The sequence below is a fragment of the Mesoplodon bidens genome (assembly GCF_964165515.1).
Source record: "Mesoplodon bidens genome assembly, chromosome: 12".
NCBI classification, from domain to species: Eukaryota; Metazoa; Chordata; class Mammalia; order Artiodactyla; family Ziphiidae; genus Mesoplodon; species Mesoplodon bidens.
In genome coordinates this window covers 14,552,690-14,573,642 of record NC_138168.1, presented here as the reverse complement: position 1 = coordinate 14,573,642, position 20,953 = coordinate 14,552,690, and the positions used below count along the sequence as shown (strand labels likewise).

General features: G+C 39.3%; 1 protein-coding gene across 1 annotated transcript in view; it reads left to right on the top strand.

Annotated features, from left to right (window-relative positions):
* COL19A1 (collagen type XIX alpha 1 chain) overlaps positions 1-20,953 on the top strand; it is a gene marked incomplete at both ends in the record, with an annotated part of 357,838 nt that overhangs the window by 2,231 nt on the left and 334,654 nt on the right. Inside the window, 2 exons of the mRNA XM_081251264.1 lie at positions 9,167-9,241; positions 10,092-10,191. Of these exons, the coding sequence (XP_081107390.1) occupies positions 9,167-9,241; positions 10,092-10,191 (175 nt within the window). The remainder of the gene's footprint in view (positions 1-9,166; positions 9,242-10,091; positions 10,192-20,953) is intronic.

The following is a 20,953-nucleotide window of genomic DNA, read 5'->3' as shown; positions in this document are numbered from 1 at the left end:
ACAGTACTGTTCGCTATAGATCTTGAGAACAGTACTGATCATCTTGCGTAACTGAAACGCCTCCATCTTGGGATTCCCCTGAATGTTTTGCTCTTGTAGCTTGGCTATCTCAATTCTTTAATCAGGTTATATTGTATGTAGGAAGACTGAAATGAATATAATTCTCGCCCAATTTACCCTACCAAATTAATCTTTCTGAAAGATTTTCCTAAGAGTGTGAATTCCAAATTGATTGGAACTCTAGTAAGATTCACGTAACCCGAAGCACTAAAGGAAATTCCTAAAGAATAAAAAAATGAAGAGTTGTTTTTTATCGGGGCATTTGGTAGGAGATGCTTGTGAAACAGCCCACACTAAACGTGCCATGGAAATTGCTTAACTGCAAGTATCGTTTGCTTTCATTGAGAACGTCAGCACAGCCCTGTCATAAGTATTATTGAAGAGTATAACATTTCGGGCCTGGCCTGACAGGGGCTCTTCTCATGTCTTGTGTGTCTGATTCACGGCACGAAGTTCTCGTTTTAGTTTCCTCATGTGCAGACCTGTGCCTGTGGTCACTAACCATTTACCGGAGGGAAGTGATTACAGCCTAAAAATAAAATATAACAAATCTGAGGGAGAGGCTAGGGTTTCAGCGCTGGAGTATGTGAAGCTGTCAACAATCTGCTGTTACACTTAAATATATGAAGGATGAATCGAGTCTTTTAATTGCTTTACTTAACTCAATGGTGTGCCTAACGATTGCTTGCAATATTGGGCCAGTTGGGATGGAATTCAAGAGTAATATGGAGGAATTCGGTAACACCTTTAATATTAAAATCTTGAAGCTACTCAGAATTAGCTATTCCATATTCTTTCATCAGTTTTACTATTATGTCGAGATTATGACATAAGGCATGTTTGCATATTTTCACACTGCAGATAAACAATTTGAATGTGCCCGTTTCAGTTTAGTTGTCAAAAGAGGGTGGGGAAGAGAGTTGTATTAATAAATATACATCACAGAGATCATCTCAAAACTTGCTTTAATTACTTTCTTAAGACTTTTCTCTATGATAGAAGCTTATGTCTCATAATAGTTCCTCTTTCTCATGCATTTCCCTTAATCTGTTCTAAGGCAAAAGTACCGAGTTATCATCAAAAGTAATAAAAACAGAAAATAGGGGCTTCCCTGGTGGCACAGTGGTTGAGAGTCCGCCTGCCGATGCAGGGGACGCGGGTTCCTGCCCTGGTCCGGGAGGATCCAAAATTTCAGGTTAAGTGTCTTGATGGAATTGATTATAAAGTTAGGCCTCAAACTATACACATACACCCTTTTAAACTAGTTTTCTATTGATTATAAGGAAAAACTATTCTTCTGAAATTTGGCTTTTACTAATCAACACACGCTGCACCCTTAAACTCAGAGTAGAAGTATGCTATTATATAGAGAATTTTATTTTGTGTTTTGAAGAATTCCTCATGTTCAGTATGGTACTGGGTAAGAGTCCTACTGCTGACAAATGTACTTTGTAACTCCTAAATTTTTAAAGTAGAGGAAAGCTTCACAATTATTAAATAAAGATTATAGCTCCTAACCTGGTATACTCCTCTGGGGGAATGGTTTTGGATAAAAAATTAGTAGTGAAGGTTCTGTGACCCCTCATTACCTCTTTGTTAAAATAGCCGTGTTCCCATTTTTTTCTCATTTGGTCACTTTTCCATATTTTTTTGTTATATTCTGATCCAAGGTGCTAACCTCTTATTGTTAACCATTGTTTTTCTCCCAACCTAGGATACTCTGTAATCCTTCATCAGACGTATTAGCAAAGTATGAAGTGTACAGGAGTCCCCAGGGCAACTAGTAACAATTAAATGAAAGGCCTCTGTCAATGGGAAGTCTGTCAGCCTTAAAAAAAAAAAAAAAAAAAGCAAAACACCTAAAGGCTGTTATTTTGATCCATTTATGAAAAAAAAAAAAAAAAACTAGTTCTATGTCTGTGGTAAATTACTGCTCTTCAACGTCCCTAACCCTGATCTTGAGACAAATGCTGTGTCATGAGTTTTGTCACTAAAGGTAAAGAAAACAATTTTCCTAATGCATGTTAGAAAACAAGAGTGATACCTGTCAGAGTGGCCATGATCAAAAAACCCACCAATAACAAATGCTGGAGAGGATGTGGAGAAAAGGGAACCTCATGCACTGTTGGTGGGAATGTAAACCACTGTTGGTGGTGCAGTTACTGTGGAGCACTGTATGGAAGTTCCTCAAAAAACTAAAACTAGGGCTTCCCTGGTGGCGCAGTGGTTGAGAGTCTGCCTGCCGATGCAGGGGACACAGGTTCCTGCCCCGGTCCGGGAGGATCCCACATGCCGCAGAGCGGCTGGGCTCATGAGCCATGGCCGCTGAGCCTGCACGCCCGGAGCCTGTGCTCTGCAACAGGAGAGGCCACAACAGTGAGAGGCCCGCGTACCGCAAAAAACAAAAAAACAAAAAAACCTAAAACTAGAACTACTACATGACCCAGCAATCCCACTCCTGGATATATATCCTGAAAGAAACAAAAACACTAATCTGAAAAGATACATGCACCCCAGTGTTCACAGCAGCACTATTTACAATAGCCAAGATATGGAATCTACCTCAGTGTCCACCAACAGATGAATGGACAAAGATGTGTATATATACAATGGAAAATTACTCAGCCATAAAAAAGAATGAAATTTTGCCATTTGCAGCAACATGGACAGACTTGGAGGGAGTTATGCTTAGTGAAATAAGTCAGAGAAAGAAAAATACTGTAGGTTATCACTTATATGTGGAACTAAAAAATAAAATGAGCTAGTGAATATAACAAAAAAGAAACAGACTCACAGATGTAGAGAACAAACTAGTGGTTACCAGTGGGGAGAGTGAAGGAGGGGCAGGATAGGGGTAGGGGATTAAGAGATACAAATTATTATGTATAAAATAAATAAACCACAAGGATATACTGTACAATACAGGGAATGCAGCCAATATTTTATAATAACTATAAATGGAGTATAACCTTTAAAATTTTTGAATCACTATGTTGTACACCTGAAACATATAATATTGTACATCAAATATACCTCGATAAAAAAAAAGTGATAAATAGAACGTCTGTGAAACTGGGCAGATTTAACTGTGATTTTACAGGTAATAATAATTCCATAATATGTTATGTGGACTCCAGAGGATATGAAGAAATAGAAAAAATAAAGCAGGTGAAATGGACAAGAGAGAGAAATATTGCAATTCCTCAGGAGATAGCTGTTGCCCTTACTCCCTTCTGGCCTTACCTCCTGTGTAATGCCATCCAGCCCTGTGGCTTTAAGTATGGTTTGTATGTCAATCACTCCCGAATTTACCTCACAGCCCGACCCTCTTTTGCATTCCATACCCGTATTTCCTAATGGCACCTTGAACTTGACATTTCTAACTCCGTCTCTTTCCCACCACAGCTGAATTCACTCCTCGTCAAATCTCCTTTTCTTCCTCTAGTGGGATTCATTTCAGTAAACTTACCTGTTACCCAGCTGAGCAAGGCAGCTCTCCCTCCTCCCTACGTTGTCTGTTATCACATCCTGTTGATTCTTTATTTTTTTACAAGAAAAATTTTTTAAACTTATTTTATTTATTTATTTTTGGCTGCGTTGGGTCTTTGTTACTGGGTGCGGGCTTTCTCTAGTTGCAGCGAGTGGGGGCTACTCTTCATTGCGGTGCACGGGCTTCTCACTGTGGTGGCTTCTCTTGTGCAGCGTGCGAGCTTCAGTAGTTGTGGTGCATGGGCTGTGTAGTTGTGGCTCGCCGGCTGTAGAGCACAGGTTCAGTAGTTGTGGTGCACGGGCTTAGTTGCTCCGTGGCACGTGGGATCTTCCCGGACCAGGGATCGAACCCGTGTCCCCTGAATTGGCAGGCGGATTCTTAACCACTGCACCACCAGCAAAGTCCCCATCCTGTTCATTCTTGTGTCAGTTCCTTCCCCCTTGTCCACCTTCAGTGTCACCTCTTTAAGTTACCACCCTATCTGGCCTCCAAGAGTATGAGCATGTGGGTGAGGTTGCCAGATGAAATACCGCCACCCCGTTAAGTTTGAAGTGGGACAAAAAATGAAAATATTTTAGTATAAGTATGCTCCATATATTGCATCAGAAATACGTATACTAAAAATATTTTTGTTCTTTATCTGACATTCAGATTTCATTGGGCACCTGTGTTTTCATTCGCTGTATTTGGCAATCCTATATGGTATGAAGGGAGGAGAGGTGGTTTCATTATTTACACGGTGGTCAGGGAAGGCTGACCTCATGGGGGGGCAGTTAAGCAGAGACAGGAAGGTCGTGAGAGAGAGAGGCACGTGGTCACCTGGAAAGCAGCACATGCCAAGGCCCTGAGGCAGGGGCATGCTCAGCGTGTAGGAGAAACAGGAAAGAGTGGGAGACTGGAGTCCAGTGAATGAGGAGGAGGAGAGGGGGCATGTGCTCCTCAGAAATGCATCTGTGCTTTATGTGTTGTCAGCATCCGATTTTTGAGCCTGCAAGCTCAAAGGCTAGACCTTGGTCTCTGGTAAAATTCATCAGAGCAGTAGACACTGCCCTGTGAGACCTCTTGGGAGATGCTAAAACCTTGCCCTCTAGGACTACCAACGGGTAGGCTTCTGAATTTATATCTTGCAGTCACACATCTTCCCTAAAGACCTCTCAACAAGCCTTAATTCACAGGTAGTTTAATATTGTAATACGGTTATTCATGATACATTTAAGTACAAATGTGTGGAAACGTACACTTAGCAAAGTTAAAATATAAATTATATATCCACTAGACAAATGATATATTTCCTTTCTTTGCAATCAGTAAAGTGGTATATTAATAGCTTAAGTAATGCTAAGAACCCTCTACAAGTTGTAAAGGTGTAATAGAACATGTATACATTTATTTTTCAGGATGCCTCTAATTTTGACTTTTCCTCTTGTCTTTGTGGTGCACAAGGAATGACTTCACTCCTGGTTTTTCCTAAGGCCAGAGGCCTCTGGGGCCACAGAGAGTGACTGGTCCGTTTTCTGTATGAGCATCAGCAAAATACACACATCTTTTAGGTATTCAATCAGCAGGGAAAAAATGGAAATTTAAAAGAATGGATTTAACTGTTCTGGGCTTTTTAGCTATTTGAGAGGAGAAAGAAGGAATTGAACATGACTTCCATGATTAAACTGAAGACTTTTATATATGAGTGGGTATAGAAAGACCAGAACAATGATAGGAAAAATATGTTTTAAAAGACATGTGACCTAATCTCCAGACTAGAATGCTTAACAATATAATAGGATGCCCAGTCAGCAGGTGAAAACAAGCATAAGGATTTAGAGATTAAGGGAACAAGTGATTTTTTAAAAGCACGTGTTTCAAACTAAGAGCGGGGACAAAGTATACTTCCACTAAAGAATGAACAGAGTATCATAGGTACTCTATTATTTTGTTTAGAACATGTTTTTTTTTTGTTTTTTTTGTTTGTTTGTTTTGTTTTTTTTGCGGTACGCGGGCCTCTCACTGTCGTGACCTCTTCCGTCGCAGAGCACAGGCTCCGGACATGCAGGCTCAGTGGCTATGGCTCACGGGCCCAGCCGCTCCGCGGCACGTGGGAGCTTCCTGGACCGGGGCACGAACCTGTGTCCCCTGCATCGGCAGGCGGACTCTCAACCACTGCGCCACCAGGGAAGCCCTAGAACATGTTTTTGAGAAGGATGTTCAGTATAGAGGAAAAAGCTGGACTATAGGAAACGAGTTTTATTTCAGCTTTGCCATTGAGTTACTCTGTGATCTGGGGGAAAATCACGTAAGTTCTCTTGAATGATTTGTTCTTAGGTCCCCAGGTTTCTAATTTTTAGAGGGAGAGAAGGGTAAAATGTATGTAATTACATACATTTGTAAAATGTATGTAATTACACACATTTGGAAAATGTATGTAATTTTTTGTAGATAATCTAGATAAAATCTAGATAATCTTCCCCAAATCTGACCTAGTTGTCTTCTTTTCTGGTTCTTTTACCCCCTTTCAATATCCTTCCAACCCTATAAGCTACCCAGATCCTTCAAGCTAAGTCAGGAGGAAAGTGGGTCTGAAAATCACTGACAGCATCTTAGCATGAATTTGTCAAAAACTTCTGCATTTATGTTTCGAAAGGTCTGTTGATTAAGGGTCCCTAAATAGTGCATCTTTTGTGGTGAAATTTTAGTAATTACTTTTGAAAGGTTCCCAAGAGCCTTTGAAATGACACTGCTGCCAGGATTCTCCTGACTACCTGACAGGATGCTTGGATATTTGGGTCTTATCAGTAGTTCTTCAAGATAACATGCACATTTATGCAAAAAGTATGTTTTACTTTATATTAAAATGCAAGTGTCCATGCTTAAAGAAATTAACATATCCAACTTTTAATAGCCACTTCTACTGTGTTGCCATTTTTATGCAATGGACCATGAGACTCATGCATTCAGCTTATTGTGCCTTGAGTCTTCCCCCAAAGAATTTACATTTAGTTGTGTTTTTAAACTTTAAATTGAAGTTGAATAAAATTGAGTTAAAATTGAATATATATATATTCTTTTTCAGATTCTTTTCCATTATAGGTTATTACAAGATATTGAGTATAGCTCCCTGTGCTATATAGTAGGCCCTTGTTGTTTACCTATTATATATATAGTAGTGTGTATATGTTAATCTCAAACTTCTAATTTATCTCTCTCCCCGTTTCCCTGTTGGTAACCATAAGTTCGTTTTCTATGTCTGTGAGTCTATTTCTGTTTTGTAAATAAGTTCATTTGTATCATTTTTTAGATTCCACATATAAAGTGATATCATATTTGTCTTTGTCTGACTTACTTCAGTTAAATTAACATTTAGTTTTCATTTGTTTTGTTCAGCTTTTCATAACGGAGCACATATTCTAGAGATATAAAGCTGTATTTGATTTTCATAAACTAAAGACTTTAGTGAAGAAATACTTTCATAAATATTGCTGGAAATGTTCAATTTTCTTCACTTCAAAGTGACAGGTTTATTACTTTGACATCATCATATATTCATTAGATCCTCAGAGGAATTTAAATAAGATATATACTGTTTCCAACTTGGCAATAAGCTAACATAGCTTTCACTCATTACGGAAGTGTTACAGTAGAAGTTCCTTCCACAGTCTGGATATTTGCTTTGCCAATCATCTATTGGGGTTTCCCTATATATGTTGTGAAGAATTTAAAGTTAACCTCATTTTCTACAGTCATAGTTATTCATTAGTTATTCAGTCATTGTAAAAATTTGATCAGAATTTTGGTGTTTTGTTTTGCAAAAATTATTTTTAGCTTAAAGTGTTTTCTCACAGACATGCTGTTTTGTGTGACACACACTGGGGTCCACAAATCTTAGGTGCACAGTGTAATGAATTTTTGCATATGTATTTACACATCTGTGAAACTGCCATCAGATCCAAATACAGAACTTTCCATGACCCCAGAAGGCTTTCCTGTAACTACCCCAGTTGAGCCCCCACCAAGCTAATCCGTACTCTAACATAGATCAGTCATGCAATCTCTTGAACTTCACATAAATGGAATTCTGCAGTTTGTGTTCTTTGGGGAATGATATTTTTTTCCACTTACCATTGTATCTCTGAGATTCATCCAGGTCGTTGCATGTAGCAGTAGTTCATTCTTTTCTCTATACTTTTTTTTATTGTATTTACCACAATTTGTTCATTTATCCTCTTGTCAATGGACATTTGGGTTGTTTCCAGTTTTAGATTATTATGAGTTATGCTGCGAGGAATATTCTCTTCTAAAAGAGCCATTGACACCATGTTTGTACTCATTTCTCTTGGTTCACTGAATTTCTAGGTCATAGAGTTCACGCATGTTCAGCTTTAGGAAATGCTGCCAAACAACTTTCTCAAGTGGTTGTACTGATGGTCACTCCCACGAGCAACGTAGACGAGGCTTCCTTTTGCTCCACATCCTCATCAGTATTTGACGGTGTCAGCTCTTTAATTTTTAGCCATTTAGTGGTATATCACTGTGGTTTTACTTTGCATTTCCCTGATCACTAATGACGTTAAGCGCTATTTCATATGCGGGTGGGCACTTTGGATATTCTCTTTTGTGAAGTGCTTAGTTTTTTGGCACATTTTCAAAATACGGTTTTCAATCTTTTCCCCATTGACTTGTGAGAATTCTTTGTATGTTCTGGATATGATGCTTTATTGGATATACGTAGTGTAATAGTCTGTGGCTAGCCTTTTCACTCTTTTAATGTTGTCTTGTGATTATTAAGATTTTAATGAAGTCCAGTTTATCAACCTTTCATGTTTTCTGTGTCCCTATCAAGAAATATTTGCTACCCTCAGTTCGTGAAGATTTTATGTTTTTCTGTAGTTCGTTATTCTTTTCCCTTTCATGTTTAGGTCTAAGATCATCTCTAATTAATTTCTTTGCATGGTTTGAGGTAAGGGTTACAGTCCAGTGTTTTTCTACGTGGACATTCAGTTGATCCAAAATCACTGACTGAAAAGACCATTCTTTTCCCATCGAATTGCAGTGGCCCTTTTGTGGTAAATAAGGAGATCACATGTGTACAGGTCTGTGTTTGGACTCTCGGTCCAATTAATCTATTTATATGTGCACCAAATCACATTATAAAAATCCCTGATATGAATTTAGGGAGGGGTACATTTAGTCCTGTGCAGTCTCCTCCTGTTCTAAAGTTTAATATCACTAATACCTAAACCTGAATCCAAGGTGTGTGAAAATAGTATTAGGTCACTTCTTCTAACATTAGAATATACTTTGAATATGAAAATTTAACGACATTAAAGCTAGCTAATTTCCTAATGTCAAGTATAGAGCGACAATTATAACATTAGAGCAAACAGTAGCTAACACTGACAAGCGTTCCCTGTGTACCAGGGACTTCACATACATAACCACATGTATTCCTCACGAACACACTGTGAGGTAGGTGATACTCTTATTCTTATTTAAAAGGAATTTAATAAAGCAGTTTAATTTTTTTCCATTTTATCTTACATTTCCGATTGTATTGTATGATTCAAATTTATTTGGAAAAATGATAGACAATGCAGTGAAAATTCTCAATACCTTTTTTTTTAATAGAGAAACAATGTCCTATACTGAGGAAAGAGGGACACCTGTTTACAGCAGACTACAGAGATAAAGTTGAAGTTTCAGGTAAGCATTACAGTTCTTCACACAGAAACACTTTTGTGTAAAATTATCACCAAACACGTAGTGCATTGTAGGTGACTCCTTCACATTGTAATTTAAGATAACACCAATACTAAAAAATTAAAAGCAAAGAAGTCAAATGATGTACAAAAATTTCTGAGCGCAGAATTCTACATCATTTAACCTAGGACCACCAACAACTCAACCTCTCGGAGAACAAAAGTTATTTAAAATTTTAAAAGTTGTATCCATTGTAGAAAATTTGAAAAAAAGAAAAGAAAATGTATGAGAAAGAAGATCTCACTACCCAAATACAGTCATGATTCCCTTTTTGTCACATTCTTATCTTTCTTTCCCTTTTTTCCCCTTCATCTTCCGTTTTCTCTCTCCACCCTTCCCCCACCCACATATGCACACGTAATCATAATACAGATACTGCATTTGAAATCCAAGCATTTCCCCACATCAACATATATTTTCCTAAACCATGATTTCTTTTAAAAGGCTGCTTAGATTTCAATTGAATGGCTGTAGTATTTTTTACTTAACTAACTTTCTGTCTTTAGCTATCAGAGCTGTTACAATAAACTACTCTGATTACTTATTTAGAATAATTCCTAGGTCTAAGAAAATTAATACTTGAATCTTTTGACATATATTTCATCCTCCTATATCCTAAACAGAGGAAAAAGAAATCAAGAAATTTTGCTGATCCCGTAAAGAGCAGATTTAATTTGAAATAAGTCAGTCTACAGATAAGGACTACAAAAAATCCTATTTAAAAGTCGGTATCTCTGTGAATTTACTAAATTTAATAAAACTGCTGGATTAAATCATTTGTCACATTTCACAGGTTTTGACCTAGGAGAGCGCTTTTCTCTGAGACGTGTGTTTTGTGAAGGTGATAAAACTTGTATCAAATTGGGAAGTTCACTTCTTATTAGAGACACCATGTAAGTAAAATAATAAGTTTTCTTTACATTTTAAAAAAATTATTTATTTTTATTTAATTTATTTATTTTTGGCTGTGTTGGGTCTTCGTTGCTGGGTGCGGGCTTTCTGTAGTTGCGGTGAGTGGGGGCTACTCCTCATTGCAGTGCGTGGGCTTCTCACTGTGGTGGCTTCTCTTGTTGCGGAGCACGGGCTCTAGGTGCGCGAGCTTCAGTAGTTGTGGCTCGCGGGCTCAGTAGTTGTGGCACACGGGCTTAGTTGCTCCGCGGCACGTGAGATCTTCCTGGGCCAGGGATCAAACCCATGTCCCCTGCATTGGCAGGTGGATTCTTAACCACTGCACCACCAGGGAAGCCCTTTCTTTACATTTTAATAATACAACATAAACTTTCTAAAGAGATTCCAAATAATTTGTTTAAAAATAAAAAGTCTGTCGATAGTAACACAATCACTTGAATGCTATGGTAAATGTGTTGTTTGATTACTTGTGGTTTTTAGTAATCTTTACAAACTGATCTTGTTCTATAGCATAAATTTACATGTATAGATAGCAGCATAATCTTTAGAGAATAGTAAGTAAATTTGTCTTTGAAGAAATATTATTTATGTTTAAATAGACATAACCAAAATTAGATTTTAAAATGTGAATTTTAAACATAGGACACAATGTAGGCTTAGAGACAAAAGAGTGATATTTATTATATTTATTTCCACATGCTGCATGCATATAGATAAGCTCCATGGTAAATTAAAATAAAAGAACTTAGCCCTTACTGTATATTCATTTTATATATTGTGTAGAGTATATAGTAAAGAAAAGCCATTGTTTTGGTCTTGTTACTCATTTCATCTCAAAATGAATTTACTGAAGGGTTTTTTTTATTGTTGGTTTGTTATCTTTACTATACGTTTTCTGAAAATATGAGATTCAAAAGAATGACTTGCCATTTAAATATTGACAATTAGTCAGCAATTATACAAGGCAATAATAATTCCCCATATGGTTGGCTATATGTAATTGGAGGATGGATCAATAGTATTTCAGAAAGCTTGAGTCATCAGGAAGGCAAATATAGCATGTATGGTCCTGATATTCAGCCTTTGAGTCCAAGATGAACATTTCAGGGTGTGAATACACTGCAATGAATAAAGGATCAAATTCTGTTTGGGGGCTTCCCTGGTGGCGCAGTGGTTGAGAGTCCGCCTGCCGGTGCAGGGGACACGGGTTCGTGCCCCGATCCGGGAAGATCCCACATGCCGCGGAGCGGCTAGGCCCATGAGCCATGGCTGCTGAGCCTGTGCGTCCAGAGCCTGTGCTCCGCAACGGGAGAGGCCACAACAGTGAGAGGCCCGCGTACCGCAAAAAAAAAAAAAAAAAAAGTAAACTGCTCATTAATTGGTAAGAAATCAGAGGGCTAAGGAAGAGGGTAATTTGATACCAGGGGATGTAATTGGCGATTTGTCTGGTGGAGAACTTCAGCAGATGTCACTGTACAGACCTATGCTATTGTGGGCGTCTTAAGCCTGAAGGTGGCTTCACATGCAGGCATTAAACCCTCAGGGCTTGACAGCTTCCTATTTGGGTATTCATATGCAGCAAAGAAAAGTCAATATGTATCTCATCTATATTTCATATATATTGGTTTAGATGTTTCTTAACTACCAGTAGATAACTTTAATTCATGAATTTAAGCAAGGCAATAAATTCCCTTCCAAAAATTAAAATGCATTTTCTCTCTCGCCCTTTTCCTGATGATTTAAACCCCTCTAAGTCTGGCCAGGTGGCCAGAGTATTGGAGAGACAATCTTTGAGCCTGTGTTTAAGAAGACGTAGTGAATTTTATGTAGCTACATTGGAAAACTTCCTGCCACATTTAGACATTGTCATTCTCTTTTGAATACGTGTGATAATAAATATTAGGTACTACTTGAAATTTATTTTCCAACCTCTGGCTGTAAATCATGGTGCGACTGCCGGGCAATTGATGTGCATGAAGTCTCAGCCTCTGCCAGCAGAACCCAGTCCCTCCACTGCAGGAAACTGGAGGGCATCTGGTTAAGCTGACTAGCGAGTGTCAAGTAGCTTGGCCCAGCTCCACTTACATTTTGCTCCGTGAGCCAAGGATGCTAGGATGCTTCTCTCACATGATGCCGTTCTGATTTTTCAATGAGACTGGAGTAAAGTTGCAGCTATTTATATATTTGTAAATGAGCCATCTTGCAGAATCAGCATGGGAAAAGGCAGATGCTAGTTTATATGGAAATTGGGACTCTTTCTGTGCCTGAGCTTGTTTTTATTATTCTGCCATCTTCCAGGTGAGGTTTACGAGGGGAGAGATCTCATGAGTTGTTGATCAGGTACCCACTGGGCACACTTAGTGCCTTGAGCCTGGGTTAATGTGAGGACCCAAAGGCAGCTCTTGCAAGGATCCTTCAGATAAACACTGTTGTACCCAAAAAGGTGGCACAGGCTCAGGGAACATCTGACAAGGTTTCTATGTTTGGTTTTCTTTTCTCTTCATGTCCATTCTTTAGTATTCCTTAGGATAGCAAGTGGTAAGTATTTGGGTGCTTTAAAAGATTCTGGGTGGCGTGCTACCCAGTTTTCTAGAATTTTCTAGCATCTTTTCAGAGGAAATTTTCTCAGCTTCTTGTATCTACAAGTATCTCTGGTTATGTGAGAGAAATAATTATTTCTCTACAGATTGAGAGCAATATCCCAGATGATCATACTCTGATTATCTTTAAATTGTCTTTTGGCAATTATCAGGGCAAAGTGGTGAAGTTTTGAGAGAAAACATATACAGACCATGCATATGGTATGGAGCGCCTTATTTTCTTGGTATAACATAATTCTTATGTTTCACTGGTTGCTTGTATATAAACATGTTTTTAAATAAAAATGTGTTAGTAGTTGAATAAATAAATTTAAAATGTCACAGAAAAGTGAATTCCTGATTTATTATTGAATTCAAGGATGGTAAAGAGCCTTATCTCTCAGGTTCTATGTCTATCTGGAATACTGTGTTGAGAAGGATTCTGAGGCCCTGTTGAGTTCAGCAGATTGGAGTGCTATGGCCCATTCGCGAAAAGAGGGGGGAAGGGAGGGCTGTAGTCTGTAGTCTAGTCTGTAGCCTCTCTGATTTAGGATGACACCTGTGACCGGGTGGCTTTTGCAGCTGAAGCAGTTCCCAAGAATGGGGGGAAATGAGACTATGTGTGAAAAAATAATCAACACAGATTACTAAGATTTTATGAGCTTGGATAGTGTAGCTAGAAACAGTGGCATAGCTGATAGATATGGTCCTCTTTGCTTTTGTTACAAACAAATAAATCTCCAGTGAAGAGGAGTCCTCTCTTTGTCCCTTTCATTAAATTGGTGGTTGCTTTCTGAAAGTAAAGGGCTCTTTAGTTTCATGGCTTTACATGGAAGAAAAGAGCTGGTAGAAGCCCTTTTCATTTGTGTTTTGTAATACATAATAATCCTCAGCAATCCTTCTTAATATTTAGGAGATGAATAGCGTTTTTTGGAGATTTTAAAGTTCTCTGGACCTTAACAGTTCCCTTGGAAATATTCCTAAATATGGGGAAAGCTGTTGTGTGTATCACAGCATCATCAGCCCTGGTCTTTGCTCCTGTTGAATGATTCACCCCTTGGGCATGTCTTTTCTACATGGACCTTCACACTACCTTCAGCTTTTCATTATTATAAACAACACTACAACATACAGGAAAGTTGTTCCCTCTGTTTTTCTGGCTAGAGAGACCAGTTAAGACTCACCACTTACTCATCACCTCCTTTGTTTATTTTTCACGTGTCCGTTCATTCAGTAAACATTTGTTGAGCCAAAAAAATTCATAAGATTGATTTTTTCAAAGTAGAATTACAAGTTCATTTTTAGAGGTCTTGGTAATATACATCTAATTATGTTCCATCATTGTTTTATCCATCTCTTCTGCATATTACCCAATTTCTTTAGTAACATTGGATATTATACTTAAAAATTTTGATGGGGCTTCCCTGGTGGCGCAGTGGTTGAGAATCTGCCTGCCGATGCAGGGGACGCGGGTTCGTGTCCTGGTCCGGGAGGATCCCACATGCCGCGGAGCGGCTGGGCCCGGGAGCCACGGCCGCTGAGTCTGCGCTTCTCGAGCCTGTTGCTCCGCAACGGGAGAGGCCACAACAGTGAGAGGCCCGCATAACGAAAAAAAAAAATTTTTGTTATTAAGTTTTGTGTTTTTAACTGAAAACTTGTAACAATTACAAATAAAAGCTGTGGCTTACTATGTAAGTATTTTAGGGGTTCCCGGAATTTTTTGTTCCGCTTAGGGTGAATAAGAGGTAGCTTTCAATAAGCCACTGAAATGAATTCACTCTAGTCCAGAGCTCACCCTTCTATTCAATATTTACTGAGCTTACTATGGACTGAACATTTTATTAAGCTCTGGGATTGCACTGGTGGAGAAGTGTGGGTCTCATCTTGCCTTCCTGAAGCCTGCTGGAGAGATACACAGTGCAAGGGAAAGCTACACTTTGCTCTTGCCTTGACCCAAGAAGAAACTGAGCTCTGTCCCTCCTGTCATTCGAGCATAGGCTGCATGACTCAAAGCCCACAGCTCCTCTCATAAAAGCTACACTTTCTGAGCACGTGGGCTCAGTAGTGGCTCGCGGGCTGTAGAGCTGAGGCTCAGTAGTTGTGGCACACGGGCTTAGTTGCTCCGTGGCACGTGGGATCTTCCTGGACCAGGGCTTGAACCCGTATCTCCTGCATTGGCAGGCGGATTCTTAACCACTGCACCACCAGGGAAGCCCTACCATTTTAAAATCATACAATTTAGCCAAGTTTTATTTTATTTTTATTTTTAAACATTTATTTTATTGAAGTATAGTTGATTTACAATGTTGTGTTAACTTCTGCTGTACAGCAGAGTGATTCAATTATACATATATACATTCTTTTTCATATCCTTTTCCATTATGGTTTATCACAGGATATTGAATATCGTTCCCTGTGCTATACAGTCGGACCTCGTTGTTTATCTATTCTACATATAATAGTTTTCATCTGCTCACCCCAAACTCCCAACCCATCCCTCCCTCACCCCCTTCTCCTTGGCAACCACAAGTCTGTTCTCTATGTCTGTGAGTCTGTTTCTGTTTTGTAGACATGTTCATTTGTGTCATATTTTAGATTCCACATATAAGCGATATCATATGGTATTTGTCTTTCTATTTCTGACTTCACTTAGTATGACAATCTCTAGGTCCATCCATGTTGCTGAAAATGGCATCATTTCATTCTTTTTTATTCAATTTAGCCAAATTTTATATATTAGATAGAAAAGAATTTTAAGAGTATTATACAGTTTTAAGAATGCACAGAAATATTTACTTCTCTATCACAAGAACCTCTTTTATATTTTTCTAGAAAATTAAGAGATGTTAATATGTTCCAATATGTAGGTTGAAATGGCTACTTGTTTGTTCATAACCATGGGAGTTCCCCTGGTGAAACCTGAAATTGGCCCCTGTACACAGAGGGCAAGGAGAGATCGAAGAAAGAGACAGAGCCCCCCAGATTGGTAGGTGGCAGGTTTACTGAGCAAGGGAACGTACACACAAGGCTTGTCTTGGGCACAGCAAGAGCAGTAAATCTCTGCACCCACGTGCCGTAATCACAGAAGTTTATGTAGAGGCCTTAATGGGGGTCAATCATGTACACTGTCCAGATGGTCTCAGCTACACATTACTCTCTCAAGGCTGCATCCTTGAAACAACTCCTAACGTGGGAATGGTGGGCAGAAAGTACATCCCAAGGACAGGGGAGGAGGTTTGGAACCTCTGGTTGCCCGGGTCCAGCTCACAGGTCAACTGGTGGGCAAATCCTCTCAATGACTTCCTCCAATACTTCTAAAATGTAACATAATAGGAAATATTTTCACTTCAGTAGTTTCATTTAACAGTTTTGGAAACATTTAATATTAACAATTTAAAGTAAGTTGTGATTTTCCTCCTTCAGATTTCATATAATTCAGTATTTTGGAGGGAGAAGTAAAAAGTATCAGTAATTGATCTTATGTATATAGATTCTACAGCATTCATATCTATGTTATTTTGTTTTATTTTATTTTGGAAACATCACTCAACATATCTACCATCTTAACAAATGTTTAAGTGAATAATATGTCATTGCTGAGTATAAGTGCAATGTTATACAGCAGATCTCTTTTTTATTATGGCTAATTACATGTAAATTATCTTATCTTAAAATGTCCTGATGCCATTTACCTTGAGAGAAGTGAAGTACCAGTTAAGTCTATTACTTAGGAGTCATAATAATGCAGATGTCATCATAAAGTAATAAAATTAAGGCGTCCTATTTTGGTAATTACTCAGGCCAGCTTGACAGGCATTAATCTACTTCTATGGTTGGATTAAATATTACATTTTTTTCTCTCTTCACTTGTCTTTTTATCCTACGAATCAAATCTTATAAGAGACAGCAGAGGTTTTGCTTGGGTGCGGGTTATATGTATGTATCTGTGGAATGTGCACTGCAGGTTTGCAGAATATACACAAGAAAGAAAGCATGGAAACACATACTTCAGTCATCTTTAATCTTATTTGCCCCATAAAAATGCTGAGGATTATTTAGCTATTAACCTTCAGTGGTGGCAAATGTGCTGCTTTTATAATGGTTGTAAACCCAAATTTAAGCATGACCTTAAATGTATGAATTAACCAGAGCATCGACTGGAGTAATATACAATGTTTCGTTATACTCATGCTTAAGAATAGCTTTATAACAGCTCTACAGATTTTCTTGTGGGTTGACAGGACTCCATGTTTCATAAAATAGCATTGGATAGTCTAATCCTCATTCTCAGACACAGAATCAAATAGGAAGATGCAATTACGATTTCACTGACAAACATTGAAATGTCCGTGAATCCAAGAAGAATAGTGTCAGCTAATAAATCATTAATTTATTATCATTTCAATTCTTTCAACTTAGCCATCAAGGCTAATCAGAAAATAAGCATGGAAGCCATAAAGCTGCTTATGTTTATTGTATGTGACTCACATCAGCTTGGTAGTGCCTCGTTCATTGCCTCATTTTGGTCAGCACTACAACCAGCCCCCGACAACCACCCTTCTGCCTTCTGTCTATGTGATTTGACTCTTCTAGGGACCTCGTGTAAGTAGAATCATACAATACTTGTCCTTCTGCGTCTGGCCCATTTCACTTTAGTATGCTTCTGCCCTTGTGTCCTAATCTTGTCAGTGCATGTCACCCCGGCCTTTGCTGTGGGTCCCCTCCATGAAAACGCTTCTTCCTGGGACCCAGCCAACCTCTGCTCAAGGCTGCTTGTCCTCAGCCTTCAAGGCCAAAGTTGCTCTGTGTGTGTGTGCTTCGGAGGGTGGTGGCATGGGTTCAGTGACCCTCTAGCTATCCCGTGGATTCCAAAGCAGTGCTGCTTGGGTACAGAGCCTCACAGTGTAATTTTTTTTTTTTTTTGACCGCACCATGCGGCTTACAAGATCTTAGTTTCCAGACTAGGGATTGAACCCGGGCCACGGTAGTGAAAGTGCTGAGTCCTAACCACTGGACCACCAGGGAATTCTCTCTCACAGTGTATTTAACAACTAACTCTTGGCACTCCTTCCTCTGTGGGACTCTAAAGCTCGTCGATATGGATATAGGCAATCCTCTCTGCTATCTTCACAGACAATAGCTCTCTTCTAATTTACCCATGATAAGAAAATAAAATTCCCTTTGCTTAGGAGAGCTATGTAGGAAAACATATTTCATGATATAGTCACCGTTATTTCTAAGTTCAGCTTTGATGCCAATGAAAGAAGAAATTCTAACAAAGTATTTCACTCAATTCCCAAATGACATTGAATACTCACTATGTGCCGGGCACTGAGGGTTTAAGAATAAATAAAGACAGCGTCCTAGTTATTTCTGTCTGGGAATTATGGAGTTTGTAGCAATCTTTAGATATGAGGTCTGATGAACTCTGGAAGAACGGACGAACCCTTCCAGGAACCAGGAAAAGCTTCATAGGGGATGTGAAAAAAGGCTTGAAGGATAAGCACAAATTTGCCAGGTGGTAGTTGGAGGGGGCATCATGGTGGTTTTCAAGGTCAACGTAATTTGCAGACTGGTGAGAAATCCCGTGTGGTTAGTAAACAGAGGGGAGAGACTGTCTGGTGGTGAAGGAAGCTGGAGGGGCAGCTGAGGTGCTGTTCTGAAAGGCCTTACGTGCCAGGTTAAGGGGTGAGAACTTTATTCATATAAAAAAGGAAAGTAGGGCTTCCCTGGTGGCGCAGTGGTTAAGAATCTGCCTGCCAATGCAGGAGACATGGGTTCGAGCCCTGGTTTGGGAAGATCCCACATGCTCCAGAGCAACTAAGCCCATGAGCCACAACTCCTGAGCCCATGCGCCACAACTCCTGAAGCCTGTGCTCTGCAACAAAGAGAAGCCACCACAATGAGAAGCCTGCACACCGCAACGAAGACCCAACACAGCCAAAAATAAATAAAATAAAATAAATAAATAAAATCTTTAAAAAAAAAAAAAAAGGAAAGTAAAAGGTGAACGATTTCTGGGCTCCGAAGAGAAACCCGAGTGTATCAGTTATACCACAAGAAAGCCATGTTCAAAAGCGTGAAGGTGTGAGAGCAATAACGTTCCATTCTAGACAAAAAAAAAAAAAGGCTGAGTATATGCCGTTGGGAAAATCACAGCTTTGGGTAGCGACCCGGGACTCCCAGGCTGACCCTGAAGCAGAAGCCAAGCCCCCAGACTCAGAAGGACACTTCACAATTCAGAGGACTTCTTGGGGGTGGAGCGGGGTTTAACCCGGGATGTGTTTTATCTTTTTTTGGGGGGTGGGGGACAGTGAAAAAACCTTTCTGAAGAGCAGCTTCTCTGGTCCGTCCTCGGTTTTTGTTATCAGAATGCCATCTAGTAGGAGGGCTCATTTTCAAGGGGAAGTCATTTACAACGTCACAATGAACAAATGCTAATCGTAACAGGCATAAGATTATTAGAGAACCATCCAAGCTTTGTTTTCCCGTTAGCAACCTATGTGGCTGAATCCCCCGACAAACACAGAAAGGCTAAGATTTCAGAGTCTCTGTGACTGTGGAACTCAGACATCATCCCCCCAGCCCCCCGCGGCGGGGTGAAGACATTTCAGACAAACCCTTCAGGCCCTGCGAGCCAAACTGCTTGTAACGCGACAGGTGATGGTGAATGTCAGCTGGGCAAGAAATGACTTACTATAAACTCCAAGCATCTCTCACTTCACTCTCAGGAAATGTAACTTGTATCAGATTTCTCTTCCTGGAAGATATTCAGCAAGTCAGAGGCCCCACTGATACTTGTAAATACGGAAGTTCTTCATAAAGCCTGCCTCACGCTTATTTAGAATGGAAGAATTAATATGGAAGCCAGTTCTTGATATTTAAAAATAGATTTTTTTCCATTTAGCCGTTTCGTTTTTAAAGCAGAAAAAGAAAGGTTGGTCTTGCTAAATATGATCTGGAAAACTCACTTTGGCTCTACCAAAATAGACTTTTAAAAAAGGGCTTCGCTTCAAGGCTTGTGCTATGAGCTGGTGGAATTAGCCCTGGAAGCATTGTAATTAGTAACTAAACTTTTTAAACATTTTGTTCCCTAAGTGTATATCACACTTGGTTTTTGGAACACCACTTACAAAAGGAAATTTCTCCAGACTAATTGTGTCATTTTGTTTTTCAGTCTCTAAGGACTGTAATAGTGAAAGTTTGTTCCTCTTTGTTTTTTTCCTTTTTACATTGCCCTCCCTGCCTCACATTCCTTATTATTTAGTTAGGTAAAAGAACAGAAAAGAAACTGGTAGTCATGGGTTTTTCTTTCTAACGCTCTCTTATTCTGTAGTTTGGTTTTGTTCTTTACTTTTCTATACATGAAACAGAGATATTACTGGCCACATGACAAACTAAGGTTCTTTTAGGAACACGGAACAGATACATCAAATTGAACTTGTTGTACAATGAAATTGCCAATTGCTTAATATACTAAGGAGTAAACAAATTTATGAGCTTCATTATGGTCTTTATTTTTCTTGACACACTACTAGGGCATAGTGGGGAAAAATGAGATCCACTCCCTAATTCCATCTCCCCATAAAACAACTTTATCAATAAATACTTGCATGTACTTACTTTAAAAGAGTGCATTACTATTATTTTTTAAAATTAATTTATTTATTTTTTTGGCTGCATTGGGTCTTTGTTGCTGTGTGCAGGCTTCTTATTGCAGTGGCTTCTCTTGTTGTGGAGCACGTGCTCCAGGCACGTGGCTTCAGTAGTTGTGGCGCGTGGGCTCAATAGTTGTGGCTTGCAGGCTCAGTGGTTGTGGCGCATGGGCTTAGTTGCTTCATGGTATATGGGATCTTCCTAGACCAGGGTTCGAACCCGTGTCCCCTGCATTGGCAGGTGGGTTCTTAACCACTGAGCCACCAGGGAAGTCCAAGAGTGCATTATTTTTAAGTTTTAGGATTTTCCCTGGCTTTTCCATGCTTGTAGTGCTCCCTATCTGGAAGGGAGTGTGGAAAAGCAGAGTTTATCCTCTTAAGGCAGTGCTTATTGGTTTCTCATTAATTGGACAGCCAGGAACGCCCATTATTTGTTCAGCTGACATTGTTCTGTCCCCGAGAGACTAGACACCTCCCCTTCATTAAGGTAACTTTGTGTACAGCTATGTTAG